At 44.7% G+C, this 13,451-nt stretch overlaps 1 protein-coding gene across 1 annotated transcript in view; it reads left to right on the forward strand.

Moving 5' to 3' along the window:
- TRPC7 (transient receptor potential cation channel subfamily C member 7) overlaps positions 1-13,451 on the forward strand; it is a 131,563-nt gene that overhangs the window by 65,118 nt on the left and 52,994 nt on the right. Inside the window, exon 3 of the mRNA XM_004420162.3 lies at positions 11,007-11,171. Within this exon, the coding sequence (XP_004420219.2) occupies positions 11,007-11,171 (165 nt within the window). The remainder of the gene's footprint in view (positions 1-11,006; positions 11,172-13,451) is intronic.

Here is a 13,451-nt window from a genome sequence, read left to right on the forward strand (position 1 = left end):
GAGTGGAGTCTGTACTTTCCAAGGCTGTAAATCTGCACTTAGGTGGCCTCCACATTAACCTGGTTCCCAGCAAAGTGGTGACCAGACAGTTGAGCCATTGCTAAATCAGTTGCTGCTACTCTTGTCTGTATGCAGGAGAGAGAGCCCAGCATTTCATCTTTAGCGTGATGACTCACTCCTTTCACAAAGATGAAGTTGTCGAGGAAACTGGCTTCAAGCCCTTGCCCTTGTGTATTCCTAATTTTTATCTCCACTGGGACTCGGCCGGCCCACAGGTAGAAGAGCAGAGAGATGAGAGTTCTAACAACATCTTGGATTGTGAGGCCCCTGGGCTCCGTGGCCTTGGAGAAATCACTGTGGTCCCTCATGCTTTGGCATGTCTGCCTGATATAAAATCTATGTTGTGGGAATATAGGATAACAGTTCAAAACATTGTCTTTGAAGTCAGACTGGCCTGGCTTCAAGTCCAGACCCTGTCATAATAACCTTTGTGATTACAAGCAAGTCACTTAACTTCTCTGTGCCTCATGCTTCCCTATTTAAAATAGGGATGGGGCCGGCCCAGTGACGCAAGCGGTTACGTGTGTACGCTCTGCTGCGGTGGCCTGGGGTTCGCCGGTTCGGATCCCAGGCACGCACCGACACACCGCTTGTCAAGCCATGCTGTGGCAGCGTCCCATATAAAGTAGAGGAAGATGGGCACGGATGTTAGCCCAGGGCCAGTCTTCCTCAGCAAAAAAAGAGGAGGATTGGCAGATGTTAGCTCAGGGCTGATCTTCCTCACAAAAAAATAAATAAATAAAAAATAAAATAGGGATATAACAATACCTATATCAAGGAATTGATGTGAGGGTTAAATAATATAGTGACTGTTAAGCATAGAGCCTGACACAGAATAGATGCTTAATACACATTAGCTATTCCCTATAATAATACTAATAATTACTATTGTATAAATATTTTCTACATTGATGTCAGTTTGCAGTGGTAATAGCATACACAGTACTTAAACAATCCTCATCCAATCCAAAAGATAATCCTCAAACTCTATTTTAGCCTCATATTTCAATCTTCTCCTGCACAAGAAGACAAGAGCCTGGTTTAGTTTTCGTCACCTCTCCCTGTCTGCCCTCTAGTAAAGATGTGAAAACAAGTAAGTGTTCATCAAACCCTGAGCAACGGAGGATTTGTTATATTGAGAAATTATTCTGGGATGATGAATCACAGAGAAAATCATGGAGCAATCTTAGAGGCTTTGGAAGAACATGCAATTTATCACTCAACAGATGTTTACTTAGCACCTATTATTATATGGAAAACATACGGCTGCACACTCTTGGGGATACAAAGACAGCTGGTTCCCTCAGGGAGCTTAAAAATAGCAGAAGAGATCAGATATAAACACAATAGTACAGCTATTCACAACTTGACCCATGAGCCATGATTGCCAAGTGAGTGGGCCACAGAACAAGACCCAGAGGAGTCCATGATATCTCAGAAGGCTGAAGGACTTGGAAGGACTTGAAGGTGGAGAGAAAGGTGGATCCCAAAGACTGAATAGGAATTGAACCAGAGGGGGGCAGGTGGACCTTCCTTGAACATAGGCATGGGGGGCTACCTAGGCCATGTTTGGGAACAGTTTGTGAGCAGGTTGGCTACAGGGGAAGGCTCAGGAAGGTGAGTAGTTGAAGATAATCCAAGAAGGTTTGCTAGAAGCTGCTTCCATTTCTCCTTTGGCTTCAGGCTAGGACACAGCCTTAAGCGGGGTGAAGAGAGTCACTGCTGAGGTATGGAGAGTGGCCTCTTTGTGACACTGTGAAAGAGCAGAGGCAGACATCTGCAGCCAGGTAGATGTTCACTCTGAGCCTGCAGTGGGACTCTGGCCACGACAACGTAACCACACTAGAAACAGAGTCACTTCGTCAGCACCCTCTGGGCTCAGTGCTGTGGGAGGACTCCTGGTGCGCAGTGGAAAATCACACACTGAGCAGTCGCCTCCAGGAGGGCCACCCAAGGACCCCTGCCCTTGCACCTACACTCAGAAGATAACTCACCCACGGCTCTGGGAGAAGTCCAGCACCATTTGTTTGGGTCCCTGCACCCCAGAGACTGAAGCACAGGCTGGTTCATGAATAACTGTCTTCATCGGAAAAACATTCTTTCTCTGATAATTCTTTCTCTGCTGAGTCACAGGTACAGTCCTGAGAGCAACCCACCAATTTGGGGCATTTGTGTAAGTAATCCCTGTTGGTTTGGAACACTGGAGGTTTGCTTAATTTGAGGTAGGAGAGACTTTTCCCTGTCTTGCTGTCCCTGGGAAACAGGAATAGAGAGTTGTCTTTGAGAACAATGAAGCAAGTTACTCAACTGAATAGATGATGTCAAATCTCCATGGGAGTAAAGAGTCTTCAGAAGTGCCCATCTCCTCCTGCTGCCCAGAAGACTTACAAAGTGGCTCAGTGAGCAGCTGCCTGGCAGGACTCTCAGCTGTGGAAATAACTAAGAAGCATGCCAGGGCTGGTTTGGCTTGTGGGTGCACAAGTGGAAGAGGAGATAGGAGAAGTTGGAATAGAGTGAGAGACATTTGTACAGGCAGCCAAAAAGAATCTCCTAGCAACGAAGGGGATATCTGAAAGACACTTAGGTGGTCATAAATTGGAGAATTTTGAAGGTGGTGCTGCAAAAAGGTGAGGAGAGGGAGGCAGTGTGCTGAGGCAATGCATATGAAACAAAGAACCACAAATCCCCTTGAGCTGAGCTCCAATCCCCGTCCCCCTCTTTGGCTCAGTTCTTGGGCACCCCCTCCAGAGGATGGTATGAATTTTTTCCTGGTAAAACCTTTAAATTCCTAGCTCAATTGCCTTTGGAAATAAAGAAAGTTGTTGTTGTTGTCATTGTTTTCCAATCTCTTGGCACACTTGTACAGTGAAAATAAATTCACTGGAGACAAGAATTCAGTCATTTATCTCTTCATCATGTCTCCTGGAGAGCAAGAAAACTTTCAGCCTCTTGTACTCATGCGCCTCTTCCAGATGTGCCGACATGACCAGAAGTGCTAGGAATCTGCCACCCCACAGAGACAATGAGTAAGGAAGGCCACTCTGGTCCTATAGATGGCATCAGGTCTGGGCACCTGAACACAGAGAACTTCTAGCTGCACCATTTACTCATTCAAACAGCATTGACTGAGTACTCGTTCATTGAGCATTATACTAAGGATCCCTCCAGGAGGTGTTTTCTCTCCGGTAGATGATCCTATGGGCATAAAACTATGATAAAAGGGAGAGACTAAGAATTACATGAGAGGAGAGAAAGAGAGATTCTCACCTGCACAGGTAGAGTAAGGTTTCAGGGAAGAGAGAATTTTATTGAGCTGGACAAAACCTGTATATGTAGAGATGAGAAGGAAAGCATTCCAGGTAGCAGAGATACGTTGAGCAGAGGCTCAGAGATGGTCAGGCTTGGGGCAGGCTCTGAGAATAGCTTTGCTGGAGTCTGGCCAGAGACTAGGGATGGGAAGAAAAAGAGTAGGAGTCAAGTTGGAACAGCAGCTGGAAGTCAGGTTTTAAATTCCATCTCCTACTCTCCTTTCCTTTGGTCTTTTCTTCTTTTTCCTTCCTTTCATTCATTCCCTTTCCTTACTTCCTTTCTTCCCAACTAAAATCTCCTCCATCTATGCCTCTATCTTTCCATCCATCCCAAACAGTACAAATGGAGTACAAGTGGGATTAGCACATAACTTGTACTGCTTTGGAGAAGGAAGTCAGAGATCAACTGTCCTCAAGAGGACAAAGCCCATGCCACATGGTGAAAGGAGACACCCAGAACTCTGGCTGGAAAACCACATGAGCATCTCTGTGGCACACCTGAAATCTGTAGACTCACAGAGATGCCCTCCTTCTTGGCAGACAGAATGAGACAGTGACCTAACTTGCAAGAGATGCAGGAAACTTCAGTTGGGAGAGGCAATATAAGGAAGTGGTTAAGAAGGTCCACTCTGGAGTCAGATCTGAACACAGTATCAGCTTTATATTATCAGCTTTATAATGGGCCTAATAGTTCCCACCTCATTGTGTAATGAGGATTAAATGAGAAAATGTTCATAATGTGCTCAGCACAGGGCCTGATCCATATGAGTACTCAATATATGTTTTACTGTTTTATTTATGACAAAGGACTAAGACCAGGAAGGGCTAAAGACTGAGCCAACCAAATCAAGAGAATTCCAGAGGGAGCTTACTGGACTGGAGAGACCTCAGGCTTTGGAATCAGACAGACCCAAGTTGGAACCCTGATTGCACCACTCTTTACCTGTGGGACTGTGGGCAACTTGAGCTGACCCAGCCTCAGTTTCCTCAACTACAAGATGGGGATGATAATACATCCTCATTTGTATGTGAGGATGTAGACAATATATCCACTTTTTGGAGTGTTATTGTGAGGATTACAGATAACGTAAATAAAGTTCTTTAATATAGTAGGTCCTCAATAATTACTAGTAGAAACACTCAAGCTGTGACTTTAAAACTTTTTACTTTGTCTAGTGCCCATGCTTAGAGGCTCCTTGAAAGAGGTATGATTTTGGGGGCTTCCCACCCAAAGCTCTAAGCCCCACACCTTTCTCTTCTCACTCCCCACCACCATCCACCCAGACCTGTCATGGATTATCCTCTTGTTGTGGCCCCTCCAGAGCTGCATGGCTAAATAAATAGGCTCAATGAGTGTGGTGACAATGTTGGTCCCATAGCAGAATGCTCCATTGATTCAAAACTTAATAAAACAATGGCAATTTCTGCTTTCTTTTTTATTGTAATCAAGCATACTAAGTTCCTCAGGAATGTTTAACTCTAAAAACACCATGGCCACTCAACACTCTCTGCTCATGGCATAAACTCAGCAAAGGGAAGAGCTGGGAAATCTCTTTTAACAGCCTCAGAGGGGAAGTAGAAGTGGTAGTAGGAACAGCAGCAGCAGGAATGCCAATGCCACCTTAAATACTAAGCACCAGGCCATGCGCTGAGTATTCAACACGCATTTTCCTCTTTCACACATCACAAAGCTAGGAACGGTCAAGTGGCTTGCCCAGGGTCACACAGATAGGAAATGGCAAATCTGGGATTTGAATCCAGATAGTCCAGCCTCAAAGCCTGTGCATGTAACCACTCTGCTAACTGCTAGCACAGAAAAGAGCAGTTTGAAGGTTAAGTTATCAATGGAGGCAAATCAACTAGCTGGGCCAAGGAGGAGGGACCCAGGAGAAAGCACACAAAGGGCACCCACTGATAGGACTAGCATTTGGTGTTCATTCATTCACCCATCCCGGAGGGCCTACTCCAGAAGTGACAGGCTGCTATGGCTAAGCCCATTCCACTTCCAGAGTCACAGAGCTGAGAGCTCCATGTGGACAAGGACTGCAACTTCTCTCTGTATTTCCAGTGCCAAGCACAGCGCCTGGTGAGAGGGGGCACTGAGGAAAAGTCTGTTGAATGAATGAACAAATGAATCAACAAACCAACAAACTAAACTGGTAAACGGCTGACATTTCCGTTTCTGTTCTTCCCTTCTCAACTTCTATGACTCGAGAGGTTTGCCAAGACAAAATGGGAGGGAGGAACATCAGCACCACTGAACCCAATCTGATGAGATGCTTCAAACAGGAAATGGCACTCAGAATTATTCTAACTCAGGGCTGGCCCCATGGCTTAGTGGTTAAGTGCGCGCGCTCCGCTACTGGCGGCCCAGGTTCAGATCCCAGGCATGCACCGAGCACCGCTTGTCCGGCCATGCTGAGGCCGCGTCCCACATACAGCAACTAGAAGGATGTGCAACTATGACATACAGCTATCTACTGGGGCTTTGGGGAAAAAAAAAAAAGGAGGAGGATTGGCAATAGATGTTAGCTCAGAGCCTGCCTTCCTCAGCAAAAAGAAGAGGATTAGCATGGATGTTAGCTCAGGGCTGATCTTCCTCACAAAAAAAAAAGAATTATTCTAATCAGATTGACAATCCAAACTAAGAAAAGCCACTTGATGACTCGCACAGTATCTGTCTCTCTTTGCCTGTGTAGACAGTTTCCAGGAAAAAAAAAAAAAAGATTCTATAAGCAAATGCTGGTGATGAATTAAGTGGAAAATTTTTTTTTTTTTGGTTTGTTTTTGTTTATTGCAGTAACATTGGTTTATAACATTGTAAAAATTTCAGGTGTACATCATTGTACTTCTATTTCTGCATGGACTACATCATGTTCACCACCAAAATACTAATTACAACCCATCACAGTCACATCGGACATCAGTGGGGCCTTTTAATGGTTTATCTGTATTAAAGAAAGTCATTTTCTTTGTAAGCCCTGGATTTCATAAATTTTTCTCCAGCTAAGTTATTCTTCAGCTTATCCAATCATGCATTGCCACATCTCATTAGTATATAAGTGAGGCCTAGGGTCAGAGAGGAATATCTGTGCTTACAGGAGATGGAAATCACACAGCCTCAGAGCCTCTGAGCTCAAACATGGCCCTCTTCCCTTCCCCCAGAAGGGCAAAATGCAGGACTTGACAGCTTTCAAGGTAGAGGAGGGGAGGAGAAGTGCCTTCTGCAGGTTCAGTAGCCTGCACTGCTCCTCATTGATGGAGGGCTCCGTAATCAGTAAAGGGGTGAGCATCAGTGTGTAGCTGAATAGACCTGATAGTGACCCTGACTGCCCTAGCAGAGACCAGCCCATTTTGAATTAACTGCCTGGATAAATCAAGCTGCACCTTCAGTGAAGGATGAGGAGGGAGGGACTGGACAGAGAGGAAGTGGCCTAACCCACCTGGTTAGGCCACCTGGACCTTTCCAAAGGTACTAACACGTCAAGAAACTGCTGAAACAACATGGAGGTAAGAGTAAAGACAGGAGGGTGAAGTAGAGCTGTAGGGAGTGGGAGGGAGAACGGGAGAAACAAGAGGAAGAGGGAGAGAAAAAATGGGAAAGGAAAGGAGAGTCATGGGCTTATTTTTAATTATCAATAACTAATATAGTGCCTACTATTTCCCAGGTACTGTTCTAAGCACTTTAAAAATACTCACTTAATCCCCATTATTAGCCTCATTTTACAGAAGAAGGAAGCTAAGCATGGAAAGAGTCAATGACCTAAGAGCATATGGCCAGTGTGTGGCAGGGCCAAGACTAGAACCCAGGCAGCCTTGCATCAGTCCATGCACTTAACCAACCCCTCATCAGGAAAGTCTTAGACCCTCCTGTAATGTGAGTATCTGGCTCAAGGGTGTTAACACCCCATGAAACAGCCCTAAAAATACTCAATAGTTAGTTAAGGAATGTTTATAGCTCTTCAACAATTATTTATTCTTAAAACATCAGGTATTTCCCTGTGAATGAATATAAAGCAGGGAAAAGAGTAAAGGGGATGGTTTTCCTTTGGGCTATAAAAGAAAAACAGTAGCCCACGGATCAATTAAAAGCAAAGTAACAGCCGAAATCTGGCCAATATGCCCAAGGGTTTCTGTATGGCAGTGTTATACTCTCACTATGTCAGTAGGGGCCGGGAGGAACAAGAAGTTTGGGCAGGATATTAATAGAAAACCAGCTTTGGGTACAAATGTTGTTATTAACCATGAAGGCTGGTCAGATGTGCCACTAGGATAATTGGCTTGGGATGAATTCAGGAACCAGCAGCCACATGAACTCTGATCCTTCCTGACTCTCAGGTCTTGTTTTCCAGTCTGGTTCATCCCACCAGTCTCCTTTTTCATTATAGGGAATTCTGTCTCAGAGCTCCTTCCTCTCTCTCTCTGCAATTTAACTTCTCTTAGCACTCCTCCCCACCCGCCCACCCCCCAGTTCTCTGGACAGTCCATCCCAATCATGGATGTGGTTTGATTTATTTTTCTCTTAAGAGGCTACTCAGCTCCACGTAGGCCCACCTTAACAGATTCTCAGCTCCAGCCACTACAAACTCCCTGCCATGAAGAGTGTGAATCAGGTCGCTGGGAAAATTGAGGTGGTCACATCAGTTCTCTCCTTGAAGAACTTCCATACAAGTGTACCATGCTCTCAGTGCAGAACGGTTTAGGGGGCAGGAATGGCCTGGGCAAAGCTCATGGTGTCATCCACCAAGCTAGATGCCAAAGAAAGCAAGCCCAAGACAACACGAATTTTCTGAGGTCCCATTCAATTCTAACCATGGGTTTTTCTCTGACTCTGCTTTTGAAAATCCTCCCCCTGCCCCTCAGCCCCAAGGAGTTCTTCCTGCCTCTGTTCCCTAGCTGAGTGCCCTTTGGGTTAGGGTGTTCTTTGTGTCCTGATGGCCTGCCTTACGTCACTCTCATCCTCCTTGAGTCATGGATGATATTTCTCTGTGCTTCAAAAGCACAGTAGAAAAACTCCTTTGATACACCCTGATTATATGTCATGAAGTTGTCTTTGAAGACCTGTCACAAATACAGAAAAGTGCCCTTATATAGATAAACAATTCAGCTTCAGTTATCAGCTGCTGTCAGCTTTCTGGGAGCATTATAAAGTCTATCTACAATAAATAGCATGTTTGGAGCTAGGTTGCTTTATTATGGAGAAAGAAATGCAGCTGTGGAAATTAGCAAAGGTCTAATCCAAGATGGGCAGAGTCTCAAGAGAGCCTCCCTTATTTTAGTCGGGACCACTATCTTCCTCTGAGGCTGGCAAGGGCAAGCAGGCATGGTTCTCCCTGTGTTCTCTCTCAGAATTTCTTCCCCTCCAACTCTGCTGCCCAGTCTGTTGTGCTGACTTGTCTGCAAAAGGCAGCAGAAGAAGCACGGGGGGCTCCTTCGGTATACAGACGAAGAGGCCATGGAAGGGATTAGGCCTGGAGTCCTTCCAGAGCAGCTACAGTGTAGGGAGCCGTAGGGTGAGCCAAGTGGTCTTCTGCTATTTCATGGGCATATGTCCCACCTTCTAATCAGACTACGAGTTTCCCCAGAGCAGGGCCATTTCAGCACCCAGAAAAGACTGGCTGTTTAAAAAGAAAACTGGCTGCCCTGCACACCCACCCTCTCTGAAACCTGTGTTGTGACGAGACACTAAGAATTATTGAAATATCTGTATGGTTTTCTGTTGCTTGCTCCACTTTGTTGTGAGGCAGAAAGGGCACAAGAAAGCATATCACTGGCTGGCCTGAGCATTCCTACCTGGGTTGAGGAGAATCCGTTGCTCTTGTGCTTGGAGAGAAAGACCACAATGGTTGCTATAAATCCAATAATGCTACAAAAAAGCCTCACTTGCAACTAATGTTTGAGTAGTAAGTATTATCAGGGGCTGCTACAGAGCCAAATAAACTTTTGATAGTGTCCTCACAGATCACTTGGCTGCTACCAAGAGTTCCCAGAAACTGGAAACAAGAACATGCTGCTGTCTGCACTGAGAATTTTTAAAAATAGTTCTATTTATATTGTCTTATAATGAAAAGGGAATGTCTTGCATTTCCTTGGAGTCATTGCACATGTCCCCTTAATACCCAATGAGGCAAATGGGATGACAATTGGCACATTATGCTCCAGGGTAATCAGATGAAAACTCAGTCCCTCTAAAGAATGCCCAGTCTATCTGCTCTAGTCCATGGGCCCAGCTCCTATGGCACATGGCTACCCTGAGTAGGGCCAAAGAGCAGTGCTGCCAAAAGCAAACAATGGCTTCCTCCTGTCACAGGGGGGAAGTAAGCTAGTGAGTATAATTTTTTTAAATGTAAACTTTATCCCCATAAATTTTACTTAAATATTGCTTATTACCACTTTCCACTGGCCAGGACTCAGAATCAACTAAACAAATGGCCAAGTAGCACCAAATATTTGCAGGAAAAGGCTGTCTGGTTGCAGCAAATCAAGCCACCTTGCTGGATCAAGCAGAAAAAGGCAACTGTGGTATATGAATATAGGGGTGTCTCATGGACCACGTGGGCAGAGAGGAGCTGGGCCCCAGAGACAGTCTGACACTATCTGAGCCTCTTCCTATGCATCTTCTTTCTTCTTTCTCTCTTTTTAACTGGCTTGTTTTGCTACTTAGTCCACATAGTAGAAGATGGTAGACCATATCTCCCACGGTTACACGTTAACTCCTCAGCAAATAAATAAACTGCCTCTCAATCACAGTCTCAAATACCCAGGTGAGAAAACCTGATAGGCACAGTTTAAGGCAGGGTCCCACCCCTAGTCCAATACACTATATCCAGAGCAATGAGGACACACAATACAAAATGGCCACAAGAGGTCCATCCTGTAACCTGGGCAGGAGGGCAAGGCAGTTCCAAGAGAGGGAGGTGGTGGAGAGAAGCTACCGCCTGAGAGAAAGAACGTGTCAGTTCTCCAGCATTCCACAAAAAGCTCCATGGAGCCAAGCCAAACACCACTGAAATCCAGTTGGGAAATACCCAGGAGTTTTAACATGTCCTCTAGAAACACTGTAAGCACTCTTCTTAGACAACATAGGAAAAGAGGGAAACCTTTCTACAACATCTCATTTAATCCTACAAGACAATGTAACAGGCTTTGTTTTGCAAATGAGAATATTGAAGCTCAGAGAAGTTAAGGAACCAGCCTAAGGTCACCTGGCTAATAAATGGTAGAGCAAAATTCAAACTCATGTGGGACTCTTAAACCCCATTCATGCTCCAGCCATTCTCCCGCGTTGCCTCCCAAATGAACTCTGCCCAGAGATAAGTCCCTCTAGATTGGAGACAAGCATTCACCCAGAAGCTGGCTATCATTTTCTGTGCCTGAGACTTCTCTGGGCCCTCAGTTTACAAAGTACTGATGCGGCCAGTCCTGTGAGGACTCTACCTTAGCACCAAGACCCCCAGCATCCCAGTGTCGGAAGGGCCCAGCAGGTACCTGACCCAGCTGCTCCAGCTCTAATACCCAGGCCACCCAACAGGTGAAACATTTCAGCCCTGAGCTACTCAGAGGCCATATACTATTCAAATGCTACCAATGCCATTTTCCTGTTTGCATTTTGTTTTTGTTTTTGTTTTGTTTTTACAGTTCGTTGCTCATCCTAACTGTCAGCAGCAATTGCTTACCATGTGGTATGAAAACCTGTCAGGCTTACGTCAACAGTCTATCGCTGTGAAATTCCTGGCTGTCTTTGGAGTCTCCCTAGGCCTCCCTTTTCTCGCCATAGCCTATTGGATTGCTCCGTGCAGCAAGGTACAGACTGCTGAAGGTGCATGTCGTTCGCAGTTCTTTCTTGTCTCTTCTTAGCATGACCTGAAGTCCATTTGCTCAAATCAATAGCTGATCACCTCCCACATTTAAAGAAAATGGATGTGAGATACCTAGCAAAAGTAGAAAATCACAGACCTGCTTTTTTTAAACCATTTTTTAAAGAGAGAGGAATGATAAAGCGGGAAATTTTAAATATGTGAGGCATAATCTGATCAATAACAGAATAGAGAGGGAATAAAGGCACTTTTCCTCTCTGATTATGCCGTGTCCTAAATATGTCCTCCAAACTCATAGTAATAATCATGATAATAATGGTAATAGGAATAGCCAACATTTATTGAGTACTTTCTTTTTGCTAAGCCCTTTTCATGGAATATCTCATTTCACTCCCTCAATTACGTTATGATGCATATGCTTTATGAAGTAGGTTTAGAAAAGAAATAACTAGTAGGCTGAGAGTCAAATACAGCTCATGCAGGGGCACTGCAGACCCATCTCAACAGCTTCCCAGTTTCCCTGGCTTCCTTGATTGGGTTCTGGCCCACATAGGCAGCTAATTAGGTCACAAGAAGGAAAAGACAAAGGAAAGAGAAGCAGAGCTCAAAAGGTGCAGAGCTGGGTTCTTTTCTCACGGGGAAGAGGGAGTGTCTGTTGCCCACTGGTAATAGAAGGAGTGGAACCTGCAGGTGCCAAGCTGCCATGCTTCCCGCTCCATCATCCCTACAGCCCAGCATCTGATCCAAAGCCACAGAAAGCACCAGCAGTCACTCCAGCTTCAGACAAGAGTTAGAGCCTATAAAAACCAACCATGCAGAAATTTTGAAATATGTTTCATAAGAAAGTCGTTAAAGGTTCCAAAGCTGCACTTACCTAGTAATATATTTAAAAAGGAATTAAGCTTAGGTAATCAACATCCAGGAGAAGAAATATGACTAAAGGGAGATTAGTTCCACAGGGAATTTGAGCAGCTAATGCAGTTAATAAAAGTGTCCTCAGTGAATGGAACCTCTTGTCAACTGCACTAAGAGGGAACTCATGCTGGGATGATGGGCTCAAGACTTTAGGGCTGCTGAAGAGGCCACCTAACTAGGCAGGCAATGAACTGACTGCTTTAGAGTAGGAGAGGTGTCACAGAGAGGTTAGGACTCCAACTCCTTCTTCTTGAGAATAGTATTAAAAACAAAAGTCCTCATACTGAATATCTGTGGTGCTCAACCTTATATCTACCGAGGATTTTATTTCTATGGCAGTCTACCATGACGTGGATTTATAAATCATAATTCCCCAAATGATACAGATGTAGGTGAAGGAAATTTTTCTGTCCTTCATTATGAGCTGAAAAAGGCACAGTGAGTGAAAAAAAACTAACCAGATTTAAAGGTGGATTTGAGCTGGTCATTAGTTTTCAGCACATGTTTTCATACTGGAATTATCTAGTCTATACTGCAAGTTAGATCATTGCCTTTACCCAGAGCCTAGATGGATAGGGATGCTTGCCTCCACATTCTCTGAGCCCCAAACTAATTCTAGGACATTCAGTCATTAAAGTAACAGCCACTTGGTTGAGAAAACACTGCCAACGTCCTCACTTTCACTGTAAAACTGAATGTGACAGCTTCCAGGAAACTGGGACTAGCCAATACCAGCAAATTGGTTTGCCTCTGCCTGGCTGGGGAAATAGTCAGAAAGAGATGATATCCCAGTTGCTGACAATTTTTTAGATTTTCCAGATTTTTTAGATTTTTCAGTAGGTCTGAGAAGAAGAATCTTGCCAATATCATGCAGATATGATGCAAAAAAGACAGTGTGTGTGGGAGAGGGAGGGAATTCTGGACTTCCCTGGGGACAAGTAAATCCAGGAGGTTGATGCCACCATGGAACATAGGGGTCAGACCTACAGCAATCTTCTGGAACATTGTAGAAGAAATGATTGCAAGAAAGTTTGGGCCCATGGCAGTTTGGGCCCATGGCTGGGGCTTCCTCTTCTCTGTTCAGATATATGTCTGATTGAGATCTGGTGCTCGTGGAGTTTCCAGAAGACTAATAAAACACAGCACTCAAGATAATCATTAGCTGGTTATTAAGCCACTTGTGGTTTCTGTGTACTTTCTGGGCTCCAGATCTGAGCTCAATGAAGTAGAAGGTGTGTCCACAGCTGAGTGACAAGTCATAGTCTATGGCATGAGATAATTTTTGGTGGCAACACTCATTCCAAGGAAAGATTCCTTTATTAAAGAGCTTGTTAAACTTGCTCTAAGTCAG

This window comes from Ceratotherium simum, chromosome 4 (genome assembly GCF_057802395.1).
Source record: "Ceratotherium simum simum isolate JZ-2026a chromosome 4, ASM5780239v1, whole genome shotgun sequence".
Lineage (NCBI taxonomy): Eukaryota > Metazoa > Chordata > Mammalia > Perissodactyla > Rhinocerotidae > Ceratotherium > Ceratotherium simum.